Source organism: Colobus angolensis, unplaced genomic scaffold (assembly GCF_000951035.1).
Source record: "Colobus angolensis palliatus isolate OR3802 unplaced genomic scaffold, Cang.pa_1.0 Scaffold32, whole genome shotgun sequence".
In the NCBI taxonomy this organism is placed as follows: Eukaryota; Metazoa; Chordata; class Mammalia; order Primates; family Cercopithecidae; genus Colobus; species Colobus angolensis.
In genome coordinates this window covers 5,828,082-5,856,041 of record NW_012116488.1, presented here as the reverse complement: position 1 = coordinate 5,856,041, position 27,960 = coordinate 5,828,082, and the positions used below count along the sequence as shown (strand labels likewise).

Below are 27,960 nucleotides of genomic sequence, written 5' to 3'. Positions count from 1 at the left end.
TCCATTCATATATCTTCAAAACACATAAAGCAAAAATCTAAAGGGAGAAAGGGACAAATTCAGAAGCATACCTGGAGATTCTAATCATACCTCCAAGCTACTGATTGAATAAAGAAATAGAAATAAGTAAAGACAGAAAACTTGAATTACATTGTTAACCAACTTGAGCTAATTTACATTTGTAGAAACTATAGCCAACAACTGTATGATGCATAGTCTTTTCAAGTAAACATAAAACATTTACTGAAATAGACCATATGCTGGGCCATAAAGCAAGTGTCAGGTTAAAAAGGATGGAACTCATACAGAGTATGTTCTTTGACCACAGAGGAATTAAACCAGAAATTAGTAACAGAGGGTAACTTTTAAAATCTCCAAATGTTTGGAAGTTAAGTAGTGTAATACTGGATGAACCATGAGACAGAAAAGAAATCACAGTGTAAACTGGAAAATATTTTGAACTGAACAGTAATGACAATATAACATAGCAATACTTGTGGGATGCAGATAGAACAGTACATATGAGCTGGGCGCAGTGGCTCACACCTGTAATCCCAACACTTTGGGAGGCCAAGGAAGGAGGACCACCTGAGGCCAGGAGTTTGAGACCATCCTGGTCAATATGGCGGGACTCCTCCTCTACCAAAAAAAATTTTTTAAATAACTGGGTGTGGTAGCATGTGCCTGTAGTCCCTGCTACTCAGGAGGCTGAAGCTGGATGATCACTTGAGCCCAGGAGTTTGAGGCTGCAGTGAGCCATGGTGGTACTACTGCACTCCAGCCTGTATGACAAAGTGACACGTTGTCTCAAAAACAAAAAAGCCCCAAAAAGTACATATGGGGAAATGTATAGCTATAAATGCGTATATTAGAAAAAGAAGAGTGTTTGAAATTCAGTGATCTATGCCACTATCTCAAGAAGGTAGAAGAAAAGTGACAGCAAATTAAACCCAACAAAAGTAGAAGGAAGGAAAAAATAAAAACTAATGAAGTAGAAAGCAGATGTGTGATAGAGACACACAAAATGTCTTGGTTTTTTTGAGGGAAAAAGTTGGTTCTTTGAAAAGTAAAATTAATAAACCTCTACTGAGAGTGAGAAAGAAAAAAACACAAATTGCCAATATAATGAATGAAAGGGGAAATCACTACAGATCGTAGAAACATTAAAAATATAGGATAACATTATTAATAACCTTATGCTAGTAAACTTGACAGCTTAGATAAGATGGACATATTTCTTGAAAAACATAAAGAAGAAACAATGCCAATCTTACATTACTCCTTTGGAGATGAGAGAAACAAAGTCCACTTCTTATGGTGTCTTCTTATAAGCATGCTGTATAACCAGGATACAAAAACTGCACAAGAACCTTACAAGAAAAGAAAATTGCAAGCCATTATTTCTAATGAACAATAATGCAGTAAGTAAGCCTGAACAAAAGATTAATGACTTGAATCTAATAATGTATTAAAAAGAAAATATTGACAAATACGATTTATTCCAGAAATGCAAGATTAATTTAATGGAATAAAGCCGGAAAACCATAAGGTGGTCTCACAGATGTAGAAAAAGCATTTGGTAAAATTCAGTATCCCTTCATGATAAAAATTGAGGAAACTGGAATTAAAAGATAAAAGTGATTTATTTAATCAGATAAAGGGCATCCTCAAACAACAACAAAACAAAAACTATAGCTGATATCATACTGAGTATCCCACTTCCCCCCTGAATTCAGGAACAAGACAAGAATGTTCACTGTCACCTCTTTGATTTAGCAGTTGGAAAGGAAGAAGCAAAACCATCTTACATCGCAGATGACTTGATAGTGTATATGGAAAATGTGAAAGCTACAAACTATTATAGTAATATAAGAATATATACTAATATAATTATATTAAGTGAATTTGGCATGCTCACTGGATAGAAGATTGTGATATTATCATGTATGTATTAGTTTTCATCCACACTTTCTAGCTGGTAGATCCCAGATCCCTTATTAGAATGTCGTCATGCTGCTGGCCTCACCTGCTGCTTTTCTCCCCAAGGCAGGGATCGTCCCCTGCTTTTCTGACTGGAAACTGGTCTTAACGAAATTCCCTGACCTACCTTGTCTGATTGTAGGTGCTAAGACCCTCATTTCAGAATGGGTTCTGCCCCATACCCTGGAGGAAGGAATGCTGCAGAGAGGCCAAGGAGAATCTGAATAAACAGGCCTTGCTGGGTTTCCCCACTCAGTCTGTTAGTGTGAGATCACACCCTTTTTGTCCAATCACATTTCTACACAGTGGTCAATCATACCCATTCAGTGAAGTCTCCATAAAAGGCCCAAAAAGGCAGAGCTGGGAGAGCTTCCAGAGAGCTGACCTGGTGGAGGTTCCTGGAGGGGGCATGCCTAGGGAGGGCGGAGAAACTCCATCCTCTTCCCACATCCTTTGCCCTGTGCGTCTCTCATCTGCCCATTCATCTGTAGCCTTTGTTATGCCCTTTATTAAGAAACAAGTAAACCTAGGTAAGCTGTTTCCCTGAGTTTTGTGAGCACTCTAGCAAATTCATCAGACCCAAAGCAGGGGTCATGATAACCCTGATTTATAGCTCGTGGGTCAGAAGCACAAGTCACAACCTGCACTTGGACTGGCATCTGAAGTTGGGATAGTCTTGTGGGACTCAGCCCTCAACGTGTGGAACCTGATGCTGTCTCCAGGTACATAACATCAGAATTATAGAGGACACTTGATGTGTACTTGAGAATCTGCAGAATTGCTTACTTGGTGTGTGAGAATAGAGAATAGAGGCTAGGTGCAGTGGCTCTTGACTATATGAGTGTACAGCACTTTGGGAGGCCGAGGCAGGAGGATCACTCGAGCCCAGGAGTTCAACATAGCAACATAGCAAGCCTGGGCAACATAGCAAGACCTCGTCTCTACAAATAAAAAAGTTTTAAATTGGCTAGGCATGGTGGCACACACCTATGTCCCAGCTACTCAGGAGGGTGAGGCAGGAGGATCCCTTGAGCCCGGGAGTTTGAGGCTGCAGTGAGCCATGATCATGCCAGTGCACTCCAGCGTGGGTGACAGAATGAGACCCCATCTCATTCTGGGGTCTGAAGAGAATAGGAAAAACACCTTAGTTTTTCTTATATCCTTACAAGTACCTATGTCCACTAAAAGACATGTATGAAAATGTTCATAACAGTTGTATTCATAACAACCAAGAATGCAAAACTACCCATGTCCATCAGCAGGAGAATGGAGAACTTGTGGTTAAAAAATGGAATACTGTGTAGCAGTCAATAAGAATTCAGCCAGACTCGGTGGTTCACACCCCTAATCCCAACACTTTGGGAGACTGAGGTGGGCAGATCACCTGAGGTCAGGGGTTCAAGACCAGCCTAGGCAACATGGTGAAACCCCATCAATACTAAAAATACAAAAATTAGCCAGGCGTGGTGGCATGTACCTATAATCCCAGCTACTTGGAAGGCCGAGGCAGGAGAATCACTTGAACCCAGGAGGCAGAGGTTGCAGTGAGCTGAGATTGTGCCATTACACTCCAGCCTGGGTGACAGGAGTGAAACTCCATCTCAAAAAGGAAAAAGAATGAAATATGGATATATGCAATAACATGGTGAATCTCATAAACACTGTGTTGAAGGAAATAAGCCAGAAACAAAAGAGTACATACCATATACCACAGGAGTCCATTTCTGTGTAGCTTAAGAACAGACACGGCCGGGTGCGGTGGCTCATGCCTGTAATCCCAGCACTCTGGGAAGCCAAGACAAGCGGATCATGAGGTCAGGAGATCGAGACCATCCTGGCTAACACAGCGAAACCCTGTCTCTACTAAAAAATACAAAAAATTAGCCGGGCGTAGTGGCGGACACCCGTAGTCTCAGCTACTCGGGAGGCTGAGGCAGGAGAATGGCATGAACCCAGGAGGCAGAGCTTGCAATGAGCTGAGATCGCGCCACTGCACTCCAGCCTGGGCAACAGAGTGAAACTCCATCTCAAAAAAAAAAAAAAAAAGAGCAGACATATTTTGCCAGTGGTGCTAGAAATAAGAAACATAGTTATCTCCACAGGTGAGTGTTGGGTGATGGGTACTAAATGAAGCAGCCTCACCCAAAAGTGGACTTGCAAAAATGCATGTGTTCAGGTGGATACTCTGACTCACTCTAAGCGGAGTAAACGAAGAGGTGGAACCATTAGGTACTGAGATTTTAGCTGTTGGCTGGTCAGGTCTGGCAATTAAGAAACACTGGCTGCCTCAACAGATGGTCAAGTGACATTGGCCTTTTGTCACCGCACATACATCCAGAACGTATTGCACTGGACTCCTGTTTTAGAAGTCAAGTTTTAAATAATAAATACAAATTTTGTAATGCTCACGTCTCTCTGGCCGTTTGGCTTACAGGGATATATCCTGTAGAAATACATCTTCACAAGAATATTCAGTGCAGTGTTATTTATAATATTATCTTCATCTTACATGTGAGGAAACTGATATGAGCAACTTGTCTAAGGTTATACAACTGAAAAGTAGTAAAGCCAGGGTTTTAATGCAGTACCCTCTGACGTAAAACCCTCTGCTCATTCCTTGTACCTAGTATGCTTGTCTTCAAAGCAGTTGTAGACTGTTGGGGGCTGTGTGTAGACACCAAACAGCAGCACTTGGTGAGTAGCCTTTGTGGTGCAGTTATAGATAGAACAGAAACGGCAGGGCCAGGAGCCCTCAATCGGCGACCAGCCATGTGTGGCAGAGCCCCATGTGTGGCAGCGACCAGCCTGTTACAGAACAGGGATGCGTCCTCTAGAAAGGCTTCACTGCACTCTCCTAGTCCAAATCCTAAAACCTCCTGCAGTTAGAAGGGATTTGTGAGGCTCCAAAGCTTAGTGCTAGGACCAGAGAGGGAATTCTAGGAAGAAGGATTTCAGCTCATTATATAACAGTACTCCCCTTAGCTGTGGCTTTGCTTTCTGAGGTTTCACATACCCAAGTCCACTGCAGGCTAAAAATATTAAATGGGAAATTACAGAAATAAACAAGTCATAAATTTTAAATTATGTGCCATTCCAAACATTATAATTGCTCTATTTGATTATTAGTTATTGTTGTTAGTCTCTGACTATGGCTAATTTATGAGTTACATTTTATCATAGGTATGTATGTATAGGAAAAAACATAGTCTATATAGGGTTCTGTACTACCCACATTTTAGGCATCCACTGGGGGTCTTGGAACCAATTCTGCATGGATAAGCGGGGACTACCATACTGGAAAAAAAAAAAATCACAAAGTCCTCACCTTCTAAATCCGATTTTCCCATTAGCTTACTGTGTAACTTTGGATAAGTCACTCATTCTCCCTGGACCTCGTTTCCCTACTGTAAAAAGAGCGGATTGAGTTAGATAAGCCCTAAGGTGCTGTTTAGCCCCTTCAGTGATTATCTGCTAGCCACGCTATCCGTATTCTGGATTAGGCATCAGCTGCCCCTCAATTCGCATTTCCCCCAAGAGCCACTTTGAGGTTTGGGGAGAAAAAATTCTCACTCACCTTAAGTTCCCCTCTAAGAGTGTAGCCAACCAGAGATCTCAAATCATAGGGTTCTAGGCCGGGTCCAGTGGCTCATGCCTATAATCCCAGCACTTTGGGAGGCTGAGGTGGGTGGACCATGAGGTCAGGAGATCAAGACCATCCTGGCTAACATGGTGAAAACCCCTCTCTACTAAAAATACAAAAACTTAGCTGGGTGTGGTGGCGGGCGCTGCTCGGGAGGCTGAGGCAGGAGAAACGCTTGAACCCGGGAGGTGGAGGCTGCAGTGAGCCAAGATTGTGCCACTGCACTCCAGCCTGGGCAACAGAGCAAGACACCATCTTAAAAAAACCATACTAAAGGCCAGGTACAGTGGCTCACGCCTGTAATCCCAGCACTTTGGGAGGCCGAGGCAGGTGGATCACTTGAGGTCAGGAGTTCGAGACCAGCCTGGCTAACATGGTGAAAACCCCTCTCTACTAAAAATACAAAAATTAGCCGGGCACGGTGGCAGGCGCCTGTAGTCCCAGCTATTTGGGAGGCTGAGGCAGGAGAAACGCTTGAACCCGGGAGGCAGAGGTTGCAGTGAGCCAAGATCTCGCCACTGCACTCCAGCCTGGGCAACAGAGCAAGACTCCATCCAAAAAAAAAAACATACTAAAAATTTTTTTAAAAAAATCAAATCATAGGGTTCTAAATTTCATTTCCCCTGAATATCTCCTCAAATATCTGGAGACAGTAGTCGGGAGACACTAAAGCATCTTTTATCTTGCTTCAGTATCTCTTAACCATTCCTGATATAAGGTGGTTTCGAGACCTTCTTCAATTTTTAAAGCATTTCCCGCTGGCTTGCTTCAGTTCGCTACTGTCCACTAGAAATGCAACACCAAAAATGAAAACAAAAAAAACTTGAACACAGAACTTCTGATCGGGATTTACTAGGGCAAAATGGAGCAGCTTCTTCTCTTCCGTCATTCTGGTCACTGTACCAATATTAATGTGCCCTGTAATCTAAAGAGCTGTTTTAACAACAGTTAACTTTGCTAGTTCTTATTCTGTGGTAGTTATTAGTTACTAATTATTATTTACTAGTTCTTATTAGTCCTTTTTCTGGTGACCTATAACTAAACCTAGTCTCCCACAGTCCAGATCTTTTGTTTTAGCTGTATATGCATGTGAATCTATACTCCTAGCACAAAGAGCAAAAAAATAGAGAACCACCCTGGAACTTGTGTGTAGATGTTGGCCAAAATATGTGCCTGTGAATATGTAACAATTAAATTGTGAAACAGTTACGGGTGGTGTTGTCGTTGTTGTTGTTTGAGACATAGTCTGGCTCTGTCACCCAGGCTGGAGTGCAGTGGCACAATCTCGGCTCACTGCAACCTCCACCTTCTGGGTTCAAGCGATTCTCATGCCTTAGCCTCCCAAGTAGCTGGGACTACAGGCACCCACCACCATTCTCGGCTAATTTTTGTATTTGTTGTAGAGACAGGGTTTCGCCATATTGGCCAGGCTGATCTTGAACTTCTGACCTCAGGTGATCCTCCCACCTTGGCCTCCCAAAGTCCTGGGATTACAGGTGTGAACCACCATGCCCGGTCTCAGTTACACTTCTTTAGCTGATTTAGTGTAGTGTGTGTGTGTCTCCCCTTTTCCCTGCCTCTGCCTGTCATAGGAAGATCCAAGCCCACCTTCCACCCAAGACTTGGAAAACAGCTTTTCTGAATGTCACTCAGGTTTGCTGTCCTCTGGCTTTACCTTATCCAGCAGCACAGCTGTGTGGAGCAGTAGAGGAAAGTGAGAAATCAACATAGAGAGAGTTGTCCCCAACCTCAGATCACACAGTCCTTGCAACCTCAAAGCCAGACAAAATCTGAGAAATCATCTTGTACTTACTTCTAAAGCAAAATCCTTTCCATGACGTCTCTAAGAGCTGGTGCTCCGGCCTCATCCAGACTCTGCTTGCATGCTTCCATTCATAGAGATCATCATATTTCTCCCTTCAGTCACTGACAGCCTACCTTGTGCCAGGAGCTGTGTCAGTTACTTTCTCATATGTAATTTAATCCTCACAACACACTGTGAGGGTGCCATGCCATAGCCATATCACATTCTTCTCCGTTTGACATACCAAAAAACCGATCATTCATGAGTGTGGTGATATTAGATCATGTGGCTTTGAGCTAGAAGGGATGGGAAGCAGAATTAGGGCTCCAGCCCCAGCATCTTTTCCTCCAGGGCACCACTTAGGAATATAGTCTTAAAGTACTTTGAAATAATCCTCTTTTAAATGTCTAAAAGAGCAGAAGTGTAGAGGTCAGGCAGACCTGGTGTTGAATCCCCTGGCAGCTTGTAAGCACCTGAATGTCTGGATTCTGTCGTCTCTGTATCCTTCCCTGCTGGGCCTGGCATTGCCCCTGGCAGTAGTTGATGCTTTTTGATTGAGTAATAATGAAGGTATGAATAATGCTGTATACATATGTGGTACATAAACTTTCCCAGGTTATTCTTTCGACAAATAACCCACTTATTAATGCATTCGAAGTATTGGACACTGTGCAGAGGGCTGTAGGAGGCATAAATATGAATTATAGAAGACTTGCCCTTAGGAGCTTTATATCTAGAAGGTAAGCTATAAATAAGATGTAGATAAGATACGTATCACAGTGTGATCTTTGCAATAACCTCATTAGATTGATAAAGTCAAAATTATTATCTCCATCTTATAACTGGAGAAACTGAGCCCCAGCGAAGTGCAGTGACTGCCATGCATGGAGTGGCTGAGAGGCAGGGCCAAACCAGAGCCCAGGGAACCTGCCTCCGAGCTCACCTATTCATCTGGAGGTTGTAACTACATAGCATTGTTAGTGAAAGGAAAGAACAGGTTTTGCAAACCCTCACTGTTCTATATATTATGGTCTGAAAATCTACCTGATACTGCTTTTCCCTTCAAACCCCATCCTCATCTTCCTGTCCTCTCAAGGATACAGTATACTTGCCCCATCGCAGCGCCCTCCAGCTCACTTACATTTTATTTATTTACACGTATTTCTCTCTCCTTTCTCCTCCAGGTTGTGATCAATTATTCAATTGTGAAAGGGCTGAAGTACAATCAGGCCACGCCAACCTTCCACCAGTGGCGAGATGCCCGCCAGGTCTACGGCTTAAACTTTGCAAGTAAAGAAGAGGCAACCACGTTCTCCAATGCAATGCTGTTTGCCCTGAACATCATGAATTCCCAAGAAGGAGGTAAGTAGGACTTTGTCTTGGCCTGATGCCGAGACCCTCTCTTGTTCTACCTCTGCCCTCCCACAGCTCTGGCTCTCCGGGCGTCCTAGCGCTGTCACTGCATCGAGCCGAGGTTGCATGTGTTCTCAGAGAAAGCTGCTGCCTGCCTCTCGATTTAGAGATACAACAGTTCAGAGGAGGAAAGAATGGAGTTTGTATCTCTTTGCCACTTGTGAGATATAGATTTGTACAGATGTGTCCCTGAAGCCACATATCCAGATCTGTTTTAAACTTGCCATCCTGTTTCCGTATTCCAGAACAATCGTTTGAGAGAGATGGGAGAAAACAATCAAGACTTTATTTTTAAATTTAATTATTCATTCATATGTTTAACAAAAGTTTATTAAATACTTACTGAAGGCAAGAAACTGTGTAGGCAAAATAGATAAGAAGTGAACAGCGGCCTTCCCCTCAAGGCTCTTAGTTTTTCAGAGTAGACAGGTTCTCAAACAGCTAAGTGGAATGTATTGCAGTCAGTGTTTTAATAAAGGTACATGTAAGGTACTTAGGGACCACAGAATAGGATGTAAGTAACTGCCCGTCAGAGCCGCCAAGGGAGACTTCCACAGTGGTGGTGCCATCTGAGCCGGCGTTCTGGGTGAGCAGGTCACAGGCAGAGGCGGGAGTGGGCATCGCAGGCAGGAAGAGCAGCAAAGGCAGAAGGGCCTGAGTGAACCCGCTTGTGCTGGGAAGAGGGCGATGCAGCATTTCTGGGGCCTGGAGTGCCGATAGGAAAGAGATTGGAAATGAAATTGAAAAGGCGCTGGGGCTTGCACAGTGAAAGGCCCCAGATACCTGGAAGACGTTGGGCTGGCTTGATACTTAGGGTAGACAATGGGAGAGGGGCTAGCAAAAAGTTTTTCAGCAGGGCAGTTAAAGCAAAGAAGCAAACTTACGTGTGGCTTTTATTGGACATTGGCAGTGGTAGCTTTGGAGGGAGAAACAAGGCTTTCCCAGGATGGGTGTCTTGATTGCCTGGGTTATGGTCCTGCCATTGGCTGGAGAGCCTACCTTGGGAGAACTTGGTGGTTAAGAACCAGGCATGGAGTCACACTGGTCAGTTTGAGTCCTGGTTCTGACATATGCTAGCAGAGGAACTCTTGAGGAAGTTACTGAATGTTTTTATGCCTCAATTTCTTTACCTATAAAATGGGGGGACATAGGGTTGTTTTTACATTTAAATGAACTGGAATGTAAAATGTTTCTTAGGTTGCCTGACCTAGTAACAACTCTACTAGCATTTGTGAGTATTATTACGATCATTATTGTTGCTGCTGCTGTTACTGCTACCAGAATTGAGGTGGGAAATGAAGAGACATAGTACTCAGAACCTGGAGGGCTGTGGCATTCAAATATGTCCTGGGACCAGGCGTGCTGGCTCAGGCCTATAGTCCTAACACTTTGAGAGACCAAGGCAGAAGGATCACTTGAGGTCCAGAGTTCAAGACCAACCTGGGCAACATAGCAAGACCCTGTCTCTATCAAAAAAAAAAAAAAAAAAGGTGTATACAGGGCCTGATATGTTGGAGCTTTAGGACCTGCTTTAAGCTCTAGGAGATATGGGCATGGTGGTGCATTATGCCTGCAGATCGTGAGGCTGAGGTAGAAGAATCACTTGGGTCCAAGAGTTTGAGTCCAGCCTGGACAGCATTGTGAGAGCCTGTCTCTTACACACACACACACACACACACACACACACACACACACTCTCTCTCTCTCTCTCTCTCTCTCTCTCTCTGTCGGAGAGTTTTGTGGTTTTTTTAAGTAAATAAAGAATGTATTTTGAACATGCTTCCCACGGGTAGTGCATAGAGCAGGTACTTGCAGCTCTCCCTTCTTGACAATGCTCCAAAGTTTGTGGACGTTCTGCTTAGTACTTGGATGGCATCGTAAGGAAACATCTTAACCATGGCAGTGTTGAGTGATGATTACAGGGCCTGAGGCATCGTAAGCGCCCAGCAAATGTTTACGAAACTGTTTCCACCCAAGAACCGTGAGCTGAGTTTAACATTTCCATCTGAACTTACCTTGCCTGCCTCCAGGATGTGGGAGTTAAGCGTTATTTTACTTGTACATGCAGTTACCTTGAGGGCAAAAAAAAAGGCACTTTCAGAGCTAGTGCTTAAATTCAGTAAAAACTACTAGTTATTTTATTAAATTCACCAGAGAATCACAGGTAACTCAGTTAATCCTGCCGTCATTTTCAGATAAGAAAGCCATGCCCCATTATGAGGAAATAACTTCTCGGTGTCAGATGGTAAGATCCAGAACCCGACCTCCTACATCCCCTGGGATTGAATGAGTGTCTTGTTGAGGCAGGGGTGGGAGACATCAGCTAGTTTGGATGTGTGCATACAACGTGAGAGTACCCTGGTTTGAAGCTGTCATGAGGGGGAACAGTTAGTTGTCCATTCTGGTTCAGCTGGCAGTGGCCTCCTTTGCATGGACTGGAGGTCCTACAGCCCACTGACGAATACGCTTTTGCCTCAGCCGAGGCCCAAGTCTACTGACAGTACCATGCGCAGATACGCAGATGCAGCTTGATGAGCTGTTACACACGTGCGTGCGCGGTCCCCAGTGCCAGACCGAGAAAGAAAATGTGGTCAGCACCAAAAGGCCCCTCCTCGCAGTCCCTGAACTTAAGAATAGATACGAAGTCCACTTTTGTTTTTGAGCATCATGTAAATGAAATCATACAGTGTGTATGATTAGCTTGGCTTGTTGGCATGTGTCTGTAGTCTCAACTACTTGGGAGGCTGAGGCTTGAGCACAGGAGGCAGAGGTTGCAGTGAGCCAAGATTGCAAAAAATCTCAAAAAAAAAAATTGTCTCAAAAAAAAAAATTGAAGTATGAACCTTCTAACATTTATGTGGCTAAGGTAGTCTGCTGAGGACCATGCAAAGATATGCCATGATGTAAGCACCATCTACTTGGAAACATGTTGATTGTCCCATTTTCCACGATTACCCTCATGTGGTGGAGGGCATTCTTGTATTTTTATGTGTATGTGTACTTTGTATCTCATGTGTCCATATTCGTATGCTTGTCCAGTTATTTTCCTTGGGCATGTTTCTGTGTCAAATAATATATGTGCTTTTCAAGTTTTGGGTCCAGGCATGGTGGCTTATGCCTGTAATCCCAGCACTTTGGGAGGCCAAGGTGGGCAGATCACCTGAGGTCAGGAGTTTGAGACCAGCCCGGCCAACCTTGTCTGTACTGAAAAGACAAAATTAGGCTGGGTGCGGTGGCTCACATCTGTAATCCCAGTACTTTGGGAAGCCAAGGCAGGCGGATCACTTGAGGTTGGGAGTTCAAGACCAGCCTGACAAACATAGAGAAACCCTGTCTCTACTAAAAATATAAAATTAGACGGGCATGGTGGCGCATACCTGTAATCCCAGTTATTAAGGAGGCTGAAGCAGGAATCGCTTGAGCCCAGGAGGCGGAGCTTGTGGTGAGCTGAGATTGCGCCATTGCACTCCACTCTGGGCAACGAGAGGGAAACTCCATCTCAAAAAAAAAAAAAAAGACAGAATTAGCTGGGCATGGTGACACATGCCTATAATCCCAGCTACTTGGGAGACTGAGGCAGGAGAATCACTTGAACCCAGGTGGTATAGAGGTTTCAGTAAGCCGAGATGTGCACCATTATGCTCCAGCCTGGGCAACAAGAGTGAAACTCCGTCTCAAAAAATAAATAAATAGAAATTAGAAAATAAAGTTTTGGGAAGTCTCGCCAAATGCCTTCTAGCATGAACATCCTGGTTTACATGCTGTCCAGCAAGAGACAGTTGCCCACCCCTCAGACTTCATAAGCACTAGGCATTAATACTCTCATTAATCTTTGTAAACACAAGAGAAAGGAAAACATTTTGATTTGCCTTTTTCTTTTTTGGGGAGGATGGAGTCTCGCTCTGTCACTCAGGCTGGAGTGCAGTGGCACTATCTCAGCTCACTGCAACCTCTGCCTCCTGGGTTCGAGTGATTACCTTGCCTCAGCCTCCTGAGTAGCTGTGACTACAGGCGCCCACCACCATGCCTGGCTAATTTTTGTATTTTTAGTAGAGACAAGGTTTCACCATGTTGGCTAGGCCTGTCTGGAACTCCTGACCTCAAGTGATCTGCCCGCCTCAGCCTCCCAAATGCTGGGATTACAGGTGTGAGCCACCACGCCCGGTCTGACTTGCATTTTTCTTTACTGGTAAGGATGGACATTTTTCATACATTAGTAGGCAATTTCATCTTTTCCATTATTTTTATCAGTACCTTTGACAAATGCAGCACAGCATGGAGGAACACAGCCTCCTTGCACCTTTTGTTATATCTGCATGATTTCCCACTCCCCAGGTGCGTGCATCCTCTAATGACAAAGCAATCTTGTATTTCCTTCCACAAATGAATGGAGGCAGCCTAATGTCATGTGGTATGTTCCAGGCTCATGATAGAGGATAATTACACCTCTTTGACTGTCAGGTGATGTCTGCATTGTCTACATTTTAGGAGTTACTGTTATTTGTGTTTGTCATTCCTTGGACCTTTCCTTCTGCTGGAGAAACTTCTTGTTTAGCGCCTAGAGTCATGTTGGTGGGTCACAGATTCCTTGGCTCTTCCTCGTCTGGCTTCTGTAAGAGACACCATCTGGTGTAATGGTGGGGAAGGGCAAGCTAGCAGCTAAGAGACCTAGATTCCTCCAGAAGTGCCAGAGGGAGGATTGGCATTTTCTTTCTCCCGTGCCAGCCCACACCCACCCGTTCCTCTTCTCTCCTTAAAGGGCAGTTCCGACCAGAGTATTTCTCTGCTGCCTGCTGATCTTGACACCCACCATTGTACTGTCACCTACTTTTAAAAATGAACAGAAAGGTTGGGCACGGTGGCTCACGCCTGTAATCCCACCACTTTGGGAGGCTGAGGTGGGCGGATCACGAGGTCAAGAGATCAAGACCATCCTGGCCAACATGGTGAAACTCCATCTCTACTAAAAGAAAAAATACAAAAATTAGCTGGGCATGGTGGCGTGCACCTCTAGTCCCAGCTACTGGGGAGGCTGAGGCAGGAGGATTGCTTGAACCCGGGAGGCAGAGGTTGCAGTGAGCTGAGATCGCCTCACTGCACTCCAGCATGGTGACAGAGCGAGACTCTGTCCCAAAAAAAAAAAAAAAAAAAAAAAGGGACAGAAACCAGAGGCAAGATTTTGTGGCTCTGGGGCTTGAGAGGTTGTCGTTTTACATTGTCCCAGAGTTTTTTTTTTTTTTTTTTTTAAGGAAAAGGATACCAAAAATGACAAGAGCACACAGGGAGCTTTCAGATGAGCTTGTGTTTTTCTTTTCTAAAAATATACAAACAGTAGAAAGGCACACAGCCAAGGACAGATGTAGAAAAGGCAGCGTCCTGTAGGGATTGGATGCCAAGCCTTTCAAATATTGTTCCCTCCCTGGAATATTTTCTTACCATCTCTGCTTATCAACATCCTCCCCAGCCCTCTGGATCCAGCCTAATGCTCTCTCAGCAAAGCTTTCCTCCTCCCTCAACTTCTGTCTCCCCGCTTGGCCTCCCAGGACACTTGGTTTCTACCTCTCTTTATCCATTTCCTCTTCATTTGGCCTGCTCATGTACTGATCTTTCCTCTCCTACTGGGTGTCCCTTTCTCTGGGACGACTTCTGTGGCCCCCTCCTGCCCACCCCAGGTCAGGGTGAGGCACCCCTTCTGTGTGCTCCCCATGCTCCCCATTGCCATTTACAACTTTGTAACATTGAGGTCTGGCTGCTGTTTGGTCTCCCACAAGGCTGTTGTGAGAGGCAGAGACACAGCAACTCCTGTTCCCCGTTGGATCCCAGCACCCATCACAGTGCATGATGCATCTACAGACCCAAAAGAGCTGTTGAGTGTTGAGTACATAGATACAAGCTCCTGAGGGCAGAAGGTATGTGCCACCTGTCTGTGTTTTTCACATCCCTGCGCCCAGGGCCCTGTGTGCTGTGGGTATATGCATGCACGTGCTGCAGGAGGGTGCGTGTGAGCGGGTGTGTATACATGTGGGGGTGTGTGTGTGTGCGTATGTACTGATCTTGAGCAAGTTACTTGATCTCCCTGTACCCCAGTCGCCTGACCTGTACCTACCCGTTGGTTGTTCTGAGGATTAACTGTAATCATCCCTTTAGAGTGCTCAGGACAGTTCCTAACACCCAGTAAGTATTTGACAAATAGTTGCTGTCTTTTTAAAACCCACTGTGACCTTTTCAGGTGGCACTGGGCTGGGGACAAGTGCAGAGTCTACCTCTGCATTCAGCAGCCCCAGGGGATTTGACTTTTGAGTTCTTCTATTTATTATGACAGTAGTGGTTTAAATCTTCTTCTTCTCAGGCAGACCTTCAGCCATTACTTTTCTTTTTCTTTATTGTAATATCTGGTCCTGAAAGCTGAAAGTCATTACTTTTCATGGTTTATCAGATCTCTGGCTTTGGCTGCTCCTTTCCTCATATTGGATCAATTGGTTATTCATGTGGATAATATTGTCTCAAAGCATGAGTTACTTTATGGGTTGTGCCTCCTAATTAGTGAAGGTGGCCACTTGGTTTATTTGAGACAATTCTAAGGAATAAGGAGCTCTTCACACCAGCGTGAGGGTCCCAGGGCCAAGACGTTTCCCTGCTCCTCAGAAAGTTCTCAGAGAACTTTGCAAGGTTTTTATAAACCTTGCAAAGCTCCCATTATGTTGGGGATGAGGTAGTTATACATTAAAAATAGTCATAACAGTTAACGGTCCTAATAATAATCTTTATTTGGAACTATAAGAAGTCTGAGTGCCTATTTGAGAAAGAGTTTCCCTGGATGAATCACTGCAGGAACGTGAGAAAGAAGCATGGCAGCTCCACTGTGAGATCAAATGTGTAGATAAATAATCCCCCCGCTGAGCTGCAGTCACAAGTGAATTTAAAGATAGGAATGGTTTTAGGGATATATAATCCAGTTTCTCCTCCCTTTACCTTTTTTTTTTTTTTTTTTTTAAAAAAAACCTTTGGAGCTACTACTGTAGCTGAAGGAAAAGAAGGGATGGGAGCTGGCCTCACAGAGGGCTTTGTAGAGCCACTGGGCCCCAGAGTCACACCTTGTACCAGTCATGCCAACATCCAGGGCCACACCCTTGCTGGTCCACCTACTGCCTCCTGTTGGGCAGCTGCAGCCAGTGCCCTTGGCCCTGCATGTTTACTCCTTCATGGTACTTAGCATGTTTTATTCAGGACGCCTCTTTGGTACCAGCATCCCTATTAGCACGCTAGTCTTATGGGGAGCAGAACCTGTATTGTCTCAGTCATCCCTGCCTCTCTAGAACAAGTACAGAGGGGACCCACCACAGGGACTCAGGATATGTGTGATAACTGCACGAACCTTTTCACCTTTTGAATCTCAGCAACCCTCTAAGAACAGGGACCGCAGTTCTAGCCTTCCAGACTGAGACTCAGGAGGCCTGGCTCTTGCCCTAGTCCCACCATCGGCTTACTGTGCGACCTCATCAGGTCTAGTGACATTTGCAAGCCTCAGTATCCTCATTTGGAACACAGAGTATTGATTGTCCTCCACAGTCTTTTACCAGGCAAGAGGCCCTTTTCTTCAGGGTGCTGGGTAAGCTGTCATCTGCTTGGTAAGAGGTCATGGTGTTGAGGGAACCAAGAGACCTGGGTGCTAGACCTGGCCGTGCTCTTCCTTTGCATGCGACTTGGGCAACTCACTTCCCTTTCTTGGGCCTTGGTTTCTTCATCTATGAAATGTAGGTGGTTATCCGTGGCATGTCTGTCTTGCAGCATGAGAGTCCAAGGGGACGATGGCTGTAGAAGTATTCTGAGACAGACAGCCTAGCACAGGGAGGAAGGGCTGGGATGGTGACTAGCAGTAAGTAGTAGTGGTTGTAGCAGCAGCAGCCGCTTGGCCACGTCCCAGCTGAATAAGGAACATGCCTCCCCTGCCACAGTGTCTGAAACTCTGCACAAAGTTTGACTCTCCATGAGCTTCCTTGAGTCAGGGAGAGAACCTGCCCTGGAAGCTAGGAGGAGGCTCTTGCCCCCACTCAGCCATTGCCTCGCATGTGGCTTCAGTTACGTTTTGTCTTCTTTGTAGGTGTTGATGTTCTAGACTCTGAAATGGCAACGTCAGACTAGACAAGAAGCTCTCAGCAGAGACAAAGTGGAAACAGAGAGGTGTTGGTGATTTAGGGGCAGCGGGGCCAGGGGCACTAGACACATTGCAATGTGCAGGATTATCCTGCACAGTGAAGTCTTGTTTTGCATGTCCCACCAAAACATGCAGTTGAAAAACTCATTTATTATCTGAGCCAGAGCTTGCTCTGTTTTAAGAAAAAGCACTTTTTTTTTAACCAGGTTTAGTATGTGCTGAATTTTCTAGGAATTCAGCTACTGCATAGTCAAAAGAAAATCATACTTAATTTTGTTTGTAACTTTACCAAGAGTTGTTTTCTGTTTTGGAAAGTCCTATCTCCGGCATTGTCACTGTGACATTTCAGTCATCCATAGACCTCCCCTTCGTCACATCTGTTTGCAGCAGCAGCACTCCCAGTGGGTCTGTGGGTGGGTGCAGGTGTGGACCACCTCTGTCTCCTAGTGTAGCTGGATCTGGTTCTTTATGTGTTGTAATGCACATGTTATTATAGACCACTTCTCTTTTCTCTCTCCTTTACAGTACATGTAAGGCATTGTACTGATCTTTTCCTAATTTCTGTAGGTAGGCTATGTAATCTATGAATTTCACTTCAGGATAATACAAGCATCATTACAAAATGTTATGATAAAAAGGGGACCATTGGGCCTGAGAGAGTTGAAGTTCTGTGAAACTCAGGCTGCTTCCTTCCTACATCGTATCCGTGTCTTTCCTGGTCGTTGCTTAACAGGTGCCGTGTAGATAGCACAGTGTCTGTCTCATCTCACAGCCAGGAAAACTGAGCCCCAGAGGGAGGAAGTGAGTACTTGGCCCAAACCATTTCCTGATATGACCCAGTCAGGAAGAGAAGCTGGGACGAGAACACGCTCCTCTTCTTCTCCAGTGCCAGGAAGTGTAGTGGGAGCAGCTTGGTCTAGTGGGAAGAGTGTATGTCCTGGAGCCGGGCTACGCTGGGTCTCTGTGACCCTGAGCAAGTCACCTCCCCCATCAGCAGATGGAATGACACCAGAGGCTGGTGGCAGTTCACATGACACGAAGATGCCCGGTGCCTGATATGTGGCCTTCAGGGCTGTGCCCCATGCTGCTCCTCTTTTTGTCCCCACATCCAGCAGTTTTCCATTAAACCACTGTAGGTCCTCTCAGAACTTACCAGAGTCATCGTGTCATCATCTCCCATTACTCCAGGAGAGCAGGGCCCTGGTGGCACTTGAAGCAAGACCCCAAGCTGATGGCACTCGACCACATAGTGGGAGTGAATTTTAAAGAAAATCCCCCTCAAAGCCTCTGCTGGTGTAGAAGGCAAATAGTCTAGGCCAGGTAGGGCCAGTGAGTGGGAGCCAGGGGAGGAGGCTCGGGTGTCATGAGACTGGATTTACATTTACAGATGACAAAACCAAGACCCAGTGACGGGGAGGGTGTGTGCAGGCCACAGGACAAGTCTGGGCAGAACCGTGGCCACACCCAGCATTCCTCCGCTAGCATTCCCTCATGAAAGATCACTTTTTCTAGGCCAAGGACCAGAAAAGGACCAGGCTTTAGGAAGAGGGCCGAGGTGCACGGAAAACAGTGCTGGTGCGGAGAGGGTTGAGTAACTAGATTTTGACTGTTTCTTCCCATTTGGTTCTCACTAATGAAATCTTGTCAGATGTGCCCCTGCTGCTGGAGTGGGTGGGGGGTGGGACAGAAGCATGTGTGGTCAAAGGCAAGTTTATTTGCAGTTTGGGGGTTGAATGCAGTAGATTTCAAAGTGGCTATTTTGAGGAGTTCCGGGGTCCACCAAGGTATACCAGGGCCCTCACCCTGATGCAGCCAGAGTAGTTCTTCATTGATTTTATGCAGTGAGACTCTGAAGAAAAGAAAAAAGAAAAACCCCATAGCTTAGTGGGAATCCAGGCGACTTAAAACGCAGATGAAGTGCCTATTCTCTTTGGCTCTTGGAGCATAATGTACATCCTTTTCCTACTTGGTTTGGTGTAATAACATCATTGATATATTTCAAAATATGAAGCTCCTGGTGCTGGATAATAAATGTTTTCCCAATTTTTCAGCCTCTTACGGCCTTCATCGATGCCCAGTGGCCCAATGGCTGCAACCTCAGCACAGTGTTGACAAAGAGCCCAGGAAAGGGACTTACCGACAGGCCTTCCCGGGAAGAATCAGGCCCAGCTCCATGTGCTCTTTGGAGGGGAGTGGAAGGTTGTTAAACCTCATAGCTCTTGGAGGTGGGGCTGAATTTTGCTTCTCATGAACCTCTTTCCATTGGAAATTACCTCTCTTTCTCCCCTAAAGACAAGGAAGTACTGGACTATCTTCATCTCCCTGGCCGCCGAGGCCGTTTGACACCTCGTGCCACCCGAGAGAAAGCAGGCGGCCCTGCCTGAGGGGGACAGGACGGCAAGCCCCTGGCCTCCTGCCTGCTCCCAGCTGCCCCCTGGCGACCCCTTTCTGAAAGCTGGATGTGTCTCTTTACTTCCCCACCCCTGTTCTCACTCCAGGGCTCCAGATGTTGGATGAGGCAGGGCCTTCGTACACCTCCATGCCAACAGCTACCCAAGTCGCACCGTCAGTCACACTCTTACTCAGGCTCTCCTGTGCCCCTGGCCCTTCTTCCCCTCTCACTTTTCCCCACACTTCTAAAATCTCACTCGTCCTGTCAGAATGTGGCTCCACAGATGGAGCCTTTTCCAGCCACCGCCCGCCCGCACCGTGACTTTGCACTCCCTCCTGCGCTCCCGCAGGGCTTTATTTTTGCCTCTGTCCTAACAGTCAGCTGCCACTTGGCATGTCCTGCTATTCCCACTGCATGAATCCAGTCAGGTTGGAAATTCAGAAAGTTACATCTTAGTCTGTGGACCCCAAAAACCCACACGCCATCTGCCTTATAAGCTCTCAGTATATCCATCCCTGGCTGTAGGAGCACACCAGGACCCAGAGGCTGCCATGCCTGGAGTCCTGTCTCCTGACTCAGCCCAGGCCCCAGCTCAGCATCGAGGTCCTGTGGGACCATGTCCAGCAGTGAAGGCTGTGCACTGGCCTGAGCCCTGGGTCCCTCTGACTCACTGGCTCCCATTGTCACCTGAAGTGTTGTAATGGGGTTGTAACCCATCCACCCTCTCTTGTCTTTCTTCAGTCTGTCCTCCCTGGGCTGCATCTAAAGGGCCCCGCTCCTGCCCTCATGCACGTTCTCTCCATACTCCTGGTCTCCTTCTGCTCAGCCTTTGCCCTGCTGTTGTGAAGCCTTCCTGGTGCCCCAGGAGACCTCAGGCACCCCTTCCCACTCTGCGTACACTGCTGCCCCATTTGTTTGGACCCTGGGTTGGTTTGTCTAGACTGTGAGCTCCTCGAGGGCAGGTGTCTGTTTCTGTGTCTCGGGAGCGCTGAAGAGAGATTGATACATCAGAGGCGTCTGGTGACGGAACGAGCTCCCAGCTTGTGCCCACGTCATATTGTGTGCCTTGCGTAGCCTGACACTTCCTGCCATCGCGCCCTTCTTTGCAGACTAAGACGGAGTTCCTGAACCAAGACCGCTTGCTGGCCAGCCTGTGAAACTGGGCTCAAGGTGAGGGGTGCTATCTGTGATTGAGGGACATGGTTAATGGAATTGTCTCACACAGAAATCGCACCCGTCACCTTGGCCTACTTATCACCACCCCAAACAGAGGAGCGCCTTCTCCAGCCACAGCCTGTGGAAGGGCCTTCAGCTGCCGTGGCCCTGAGGTGTACGTAGTGTGGAAGGAACTTCGGACGTGAACTCGGATCTGGTTCCAGTACCAGCTGTGCCAGGAGTGCGCCCTTGGGCATGTGACTCACCTTTCTAAGACTCAGTTTCCCCATCTGTGAAATGGCTGAATCAGACCCACCTCACAGGGTTGTTGTGAGGGAACCATGAGATGATGTTTGTAAACATTCTTTGTCACCTTTACATTGCTATAACAGTTTGAAGTTACTCTTTTTTAAAAAAATTACTTGCAAAGGTAACTAACAATATTAGCTGTGCACAGTGGCTCATGCCTGTAATCCCAGCACTTTAGGAGGTCAGGGGTCACTTCAGTGTAAGAGTTCGAGACCTGCCTGGTCAACATAGCAAGACCCTGGTCTCTAGAAAAGAATTAAAAATTAGCCAGTTTTGGTGGTGTGTGCCTGTGGTCCCAGCTACTCAGGAGGCTGAGATAGGAGGATTGTTTGAGCCCTGGAGTCTGAGGCTGCAGTGAGCCGTGATTACACCACTGCACTCCAACCTGGGCAACAGAGCAAGACCCTGTCTCAGGAAAAAAAAAAGTGACTAACAATATCAACTCCTGTGGTGGTACCAGCAGCCATCACATTGGGACACAGAGGGAAGCCAGGCTGCTTGGATCCTGATGGCCAGGGAACGCTTTCTGAGGGAAGCGGGGCTTGAACCTGGGCCCTGCAGGGCTGGGGGTGGATGGGGGGATCTGAGGTGGAGGAGGACCACGGCACCAGCAGATCTCAGTGGTTTGGAAGTTCAAATCAAGGTCTGAGAAGAGGCTCTGCCGTACCCTGGGGATCTCCCTCTGTGCATTGGCGGTACTGCTCATGCCTCACGGGGCCCCTAATTTCACAGCATCCCGCCCGCATCCTGCTGCTGCCATTATCCTCAAAAGAGCCGCTGGCTTATTGCAGTTTACATCCCAGAGAAGAGAGGTCTCCTCCTTCCACCAGTCCCAGGATTATCTCCCTAACACTATTGGCGAGATTCCTTTGGAGTTTTAGTCTTCTGTAGATACAGCCCAGGTGCCATGTGCCCAGTCAGGGTTCGAGATAGGTGGTGGTTCATTCCCCAGCCTTGCCTCACGAGCACCTTCCTGATGCCTCCTGGTGGGGCTCAGAAAGCAGCCAGCTGAGGTGTGCCTGCCATGGTCAGCACAGAGGTTGACAGAAGTGGCACAGATTCTGGGGGCAGGTGACAGAGTAGTACCATGCCCTAGCTAGCCCCAGGCGCCTGCTCCACCCTGTCACATGGAGCAGCTGTGAAACCTTGAGCAGGCCATTTCACCATTCTAAGCCTTAGTGTCCTCATTTTTTTTTTTTTTTAAGATAGAGTCTTGCTCTGTCGCCCAGGCTGGAGTGCAGTGGCGCGAACTCAGCTCACTGTAACCTCTGCCTCCTGGGTTCAAGCGATTCTCCTGCCTCAGCCTCCTGAGTAGCTGGGACTACAGGTATGCACCACCACGCCTGGCTAATTTTTGTATTTTTAGTAGAGACAGAGTTTCACCATGTTGGCCAGGCTGGTCTCGAACTCCTGACCTCTGGTGATCCACCCACCTTGGCCTCCCAAAGTGCTGGGATTACAGGTGTGAACCACCGTGCCCGGCCAGTTTCCTCATCTTTAAAATGGGTGTAACAACCACCTCACGGGGTTGTCATGAGGCTCAAGTGATAAAATAGATAGGACTGTGATTTGTAAGCATATGGCATCATGAATGCAGGTTGTTCCTGGAGTGCCCAGGCCCTAGACACTGCAATCTCACCCTTCAGTTGTAGCCAGAGTCATTTCATTCTGGTGTGCCACCCCCCGGAGCTAAGCCATATAGTCCTTAGGGAAAGGAACAAACCTCTTCCTGGATGCTCTTGTGCCTGGATCTCGGCTCCCTGGGCCTTCACAACATCCCCCTGAGATTGCAGGGAGACAGCAGGAATTACTTTCTCCATTTTAAGAAGGAAGAAACAAAGGCTCACAGTGCTAAGAAAGTTGCCCCAGGCCACTCTGGTAAATGCAGAACTCAAGGCCCAGAGCCCAGATGTCCTGATTTCCAGTCCTGGTCTCTGCCCAGTGGAGCAGACTGCCTCTCAAAAGACCCTGCTCAGCTGGCAGCCCTCCAGCTTTCTAAACCATAACCCAGCTTGGTCAGAGGTTGATTGTTATAAACATTTAACCTGACCCGTCTTTCTAGCCACATACCCACATCTTCGAAAGTGAGGGAAGAATTCATTCATAGCTGTTTTCTTTTTTCCTCACGTAGCATGTATCATTTCTTTCCTAAGGAATGAGTTTTACAAGTAGCCTGCCAGCTTCAGCTCATATAAGATAAGAGCCAGCTCAAATATTTTGGTAGATAACCTGGAGACTCAGAAAGCCAAGTGCTGAACTTGAGATACAGTTTCCAGTTTGAGAATGGACAGGCTGTGAGTGTTTGAGGCCCTGCCCCCTTGCCTGTCAGCTGCCTGCCATCACTCATCCAGGGTGTCCACACAGCGGGGGTTCATGGCAGCCACTGCCTGTCTGGCCTGCTCCTGCGCTTAGCCCACTTTGGTCCATTCCCTGCACAGCAAGCAGACTGCGTTTCACCTCTCAGTCAGGTCATCAGCCCTTGCCCAGAACTCTCTAGGATTTTAGCTTAACTCAGAATATAGTCCACATCCTTACCGAGGCCTGCGTAGCCCGGCATGCTATCTTTCTGAACTCACTTCCTCTCCTACTGTCTACCTCTCCTCCTCCATTCCACTTACACCATGCCCCAGATGTGCCAAGCATGCTCCTGACTCAGGGCCTCTATACCCAAGGCCCCTTGTGCCCAGAATGTTTTCTCCCCAAAACCTCAGGGCTCCTTCCCTCACTTCATCCAGGCCTCTGTTTACACCACCTAATCACAGTTTGTCTTAAGAACGACCCACACACATTCCTTTAATTCTCATTCTCTGCTGTGTTTTTCTTCCTACATGTTGTATCTTTATTTGTTGCCTGTCTCTCCTCTCTAGATTGTAAGTTCCAGGGGAGCATTTGTATCCACAGCTATGACCCCATCTGTGAATTACTGAGCATCTCTTCTGGGCCATGCACCAGAACACAAAGATGAATAAGACATGGTCCCTGTGTTCACAGAGCTCACAGCCGGGTGGAGAGAGAGCCTCGTCAATACAGTGTATGTTATGCTGTGGTGGAGAGAACACAGGGCTTCTTGTGGGGGCGGCTGTGGTGAAGGGGAGAGCTACTGGGAGAGCTCCAAGGGCGGGCATGCCTGATCTGAGTCTTAAAGGGGCTGGACAGACGTTCACCAGTTAGAAGAGTAGCCCAAAAAGAAGCAAAATAGGCAACGACGCAGAGGCATGTGAACCTAGTGCTGCCATCTTGGATGCATGTGGGAGAAGAGAAAGGGAGGGCTGAGGAACACGCAGGACCAGGCCTAGAAGGGCAGGCTTTGAGCATAACATCCCAGGGCTTAGCCTCATGCCTGGAGTTGCGAGGAAGGTCAAAGAGCAAGTGAGAGCCAGGACTCAGATTTAACTCTAAATGGCTTCCAGTCTGTGTGCTCAGAACAGTGCCCAGCAGGTAATGGGCACTCAGTGGTGGGTGCTGCTGTCATCTTCTTCCTCATGCTTCCTCTCTAGCCCTCAGGTGTGGAAATTAAGTCCCAGTGAGAGGAAGTGAGTAGCCGGCCCAGGGTCACAAGGCCCGCTAGAATCAGTCTGTTCATCGTGTCAGGGAAGGATTTGGGCCGGGAGGAGGGAAATCAAGGAGGGAATGAGGTCCCAAGCTCCAGATGCCCCCCACAAGGCAGCAAGTGTGAGGGGTGGAGGGGGGGATTCCTGAAGTCCAGTGTTGTGCTCTTAAAATCCATGTGTATTTTGCCTATTTGAACTGGATTCCAGGGAAGCAAAGAGGGAATGATGGGTATTCCTGAGAGAGGGAGCTAAGGGAGTTGGGACATTCAGGGAGGAGAGAGGTTTGGTGGGATTGGCTGGGAGCAGCAGTCAGGGCACTAGGACAGGCAAGTTGGAGCCTGAGAGGCCTCCAATCCCAAAGTAAGAATGAACCCAATCCCAAGGTTCCCATGTGGACCAGTGGAGAACCACAGTAGTTTCCTGGCCAAGGAATAGCCTGGAAGACCAGTGCTTTCTGAAACTGACTCTGTAAGCAGACTCAATGGGATAAGCGGAGGCAGAGGGGCCAGTTGGAGATTCTTGGAAAGCTCTCCAAGTGAGAGCGTGAGGCTTGGATCTAGACAGGCCAGAGAGGATGCTCCTAAGAGACAGTTTGCAGGAGAGGAAGCATTTCATGGAGTCCAGCAGGGGGCCGAGCAAAGGAAGGCCGGGGGGAATCAAATGGGCCTTACTTCTGTGAGAGGGTGCCAACTTGGGTTTCCCATACCAAAGTTTGGGGTGGTGCCAAATGTAGGCATGCCTCACAGGCATTCTCTGTACACTTGCTCCCTTCTGACGCCACACCTACTCTGTTCCATCCCATTGCCCACAGGGTTAAGAGGAGTGCCGCCTAGGGAGTGTCTCCTGGCAGACACCTGGTGTCACCGAGGCCTGTGAGCCGGGCCCCACGAGGGGTCTGGACAGTCCTCCAGGGCCAGGGCCCTGGGAGCTTGCTGGAGTCAGGTGGGCAGGAAGGTTCTGATAGGTTAGCTGAGCAGCCTCATTAAAGATTGAGGGGGGAAGCCCACTTGGTGGCTGGATGGCGTATCAGTTTCCCACTGCGCCAGCCAGGCGACAGGGAAGAGGTAAGTGGCCCGGTGTAAGAGGTGCCCCTGGCCTGTGCCGCGGAGCCCTGCCCGTGATGGTCAGCAGGGAGTGGGCCTTCCACTGCTTTTGCTTCTGCCATTGGGACTGCACCGTGCTTTGCAGAGTGAGCTGTAGGTGACGGGAGCCCCTCTCTCTCCTCCCTGCTCCTCATGGGCCTCTCCTTTCACTCCCACCTGCTCCGGGGGTGGGGGTGGGAGTGCTGGATCTTGGGGCGAGTATCTGTCACTGACCACCTACGGGGTTTGCAATGACATCCTTGCGGAAGCGGCAGGGTAGAACCAGCAGCTGGTACTGGGAGACTTGAGCTTCTGTTCCAGCAGCACCGTTCACTGGAGGCGCATGACCTTGGGTAGCTTTTCCGAGCCTCAGTTTCCCCACCTATAAAATGGGGTTAATAGGCCCAGCCATGGATGATTGGGCAGATTAGTCACAAAAAAAAAAAAAAAATGCAGTGATGCTCTGTAAACCATTAAGCTTAAGATGTGGCAGATTTTTATTGCAACTTGTTCTGTTTGAGATTCATTTTAAGGTTAGTTTTGTGTGCCGAAATAAGCATATTAGGAAGAGAGAAAATATTCTACAGGGAAAACAACTCCCCTAAGGAACACAGCCTAGTGGGCCCAAGCCGTGGGAGTGGGGTGTCCTGGCCTGGAAGCTGGAGACTGGGTCTAGCCCTGCTTTCCCCAGTGTGAATGTGAGCTTGGACAAGCCCCTGCCCTTTCCCTGGGACTCGGGACCCCTCTGCACAAGGGGTGCTGCTCACCAGTACATGGGCAGCACCAGGCCCCCTTTTGTCCTTTGTCAGAATTCAAACGCTTTTCCTCTCCGGTGTCTCCTTTTTGGTGCATGACTGCAAGGGCTGGTGGTGCTTCCCACTGTGGCCCTGGTCAGTCCCCCACTTTCGGAAGTGCCATCCCCACATCTGTAAGTGATGACCTTCCAGCTTGACAGGTCTTTCAGATCCTGAGCCCCTAGACACAGCTTTACCTGTTGGTCACCGTGAGCTGTCTCTGCTAAGCCCAGGGCCAGGGCTTAGTTAGGTAGGAGGGTCTGTTGCAGGATTCCAGTGGGTCATTGGCTGTGGTAATCTGAGTAAGACACATCAGCCTGTTTGAGCCTAAATTCACGTGGTAAGGACTCAGCCGGAAAGACTGGAAAATTCACTCCGGGTTCCTTTAAGCAAGCAACTAAGCTGTCTAAGCTCGTGTTAGAATAGGGAGGGTGACTAGAATAGGGAGGGTGACAGTCGGGTATTTGTCTCCTCCTGAGCTGAGCTCGAGGATAGGGTTAAACACTAGCTGCCTTTGTTTCCCAAAGACAAATGCAGAGCTGTTTGTTTATTAACCAGGGCTGAGCATCAGTGCACTGGGGTGGACAGAGCCCTGGGCCGGGAGACATTTGTTATGGGCTCTGGTCCCAGCTCTGCCACCAATTCCTGTATGGCCTTGGCCAGGTGACGGTAAAGATCGTGGCCAGACCAAGCTTAGCCCAGTTCACAGACTCCATCCTTGCTTGGACACTTGTTCGCTTGGTGATAGGAATGGCACCTGTGAGGAAAGCAGGGCCTTGTAACAAGAGGGAGACGTGTGCCGGGGATGGCCCAATCTCACTGTAAAATGAGGGGACCCTCTGGAAAGAGGGAAAGGAGCCAGCCAGAAAGATGGCAGAGCAGGAAGGCCTTAGAAGGACTTGGGACTCTGCCCAGCTCAGACCAGGTGGCTGTCGTTTGTTGGCCAGAAATTCCATCAAGTATCGCTGAGCAAGTGCTGGATCCTTTGTCTCTGGCACTCCTAGCGTCTCAGGTTCTATCTTTTCAGGAGCCCCAGGGGATGCCTTTCCCATAGAGACTAACTGGAAACTGAGCCCATCCCTTCCATCCCAGAGGAGCTGGGGGCTGGTGTCCCAGAGCCTCATAAATGTTCAGGGGTGGGCGAGAGGAAGGCCTTCGTCAGGAGGAGGGGTCAGTAGTGCCTCACCTCGTCTGCCTGCCTTTGGCTGTATAAATTAATGCATTACCTCAGACAGGAGCCACGCCGTTCCCTGCCTACCCCGCACCCGCCACACCTCGTGGGGGATGGATCGCAGAGCAGGGATTCTCCTCTGTAGGGACTCTTAGACATTTATTTGTTTAGAGGTAGTGCATGATTTGGAAATCCAAAAAGAGGAATATAAGCCCACAATCCCGAGACAGCCACTGTTAACATGTTAGTGTATTTCCTCCTTTGTCCTTTAGAGTTGTAGAAATTTGGAGCTGATGATCCTTGGTTCCACCCTTCTCACGTTATAGAAAACAGAAGTCCAGAGAGGAGAGGGACTCCCACACACCTAACTTCCTGGCAGAGCTCCAGCAAAGTTCACTGTGAAGGGGATTAGTACAAACCAGAACTGTCCGGAAGAGCACAGCCAAGGCGTGAAGGGACTGGAAGACAGGACGGGGACCAAGAGAGGCCTGGAGGGGAGCGCACCAGGGCCGCC

At 47.7% G+C, this 27,960-nt stretch overlaps 1 protein-coding gene across 1 annotated transcript in view; it reads left to right on the top strand.

The window, feature by feature from the left end:
• The window catches only part of EVL (Enah/Vasp-like), an 83,425-nt gene that overhangs the window by 26,434 nt on the left and 29,031 nt on the right, over nucleotides 1-27,960 (top strand). Inside the window, exon 3 of the mRNA XM_011951482.1 lies at nucleotides 8,609-8,786. Within this exon, the coding sequence (XP_011806872.1) occupies nucleotides 8,609-8,786 (178 nt within the window). The remainder of the gene's footprint in view (nucleotides 1-8,608; nucleotides 8,787-27,960) is intronic.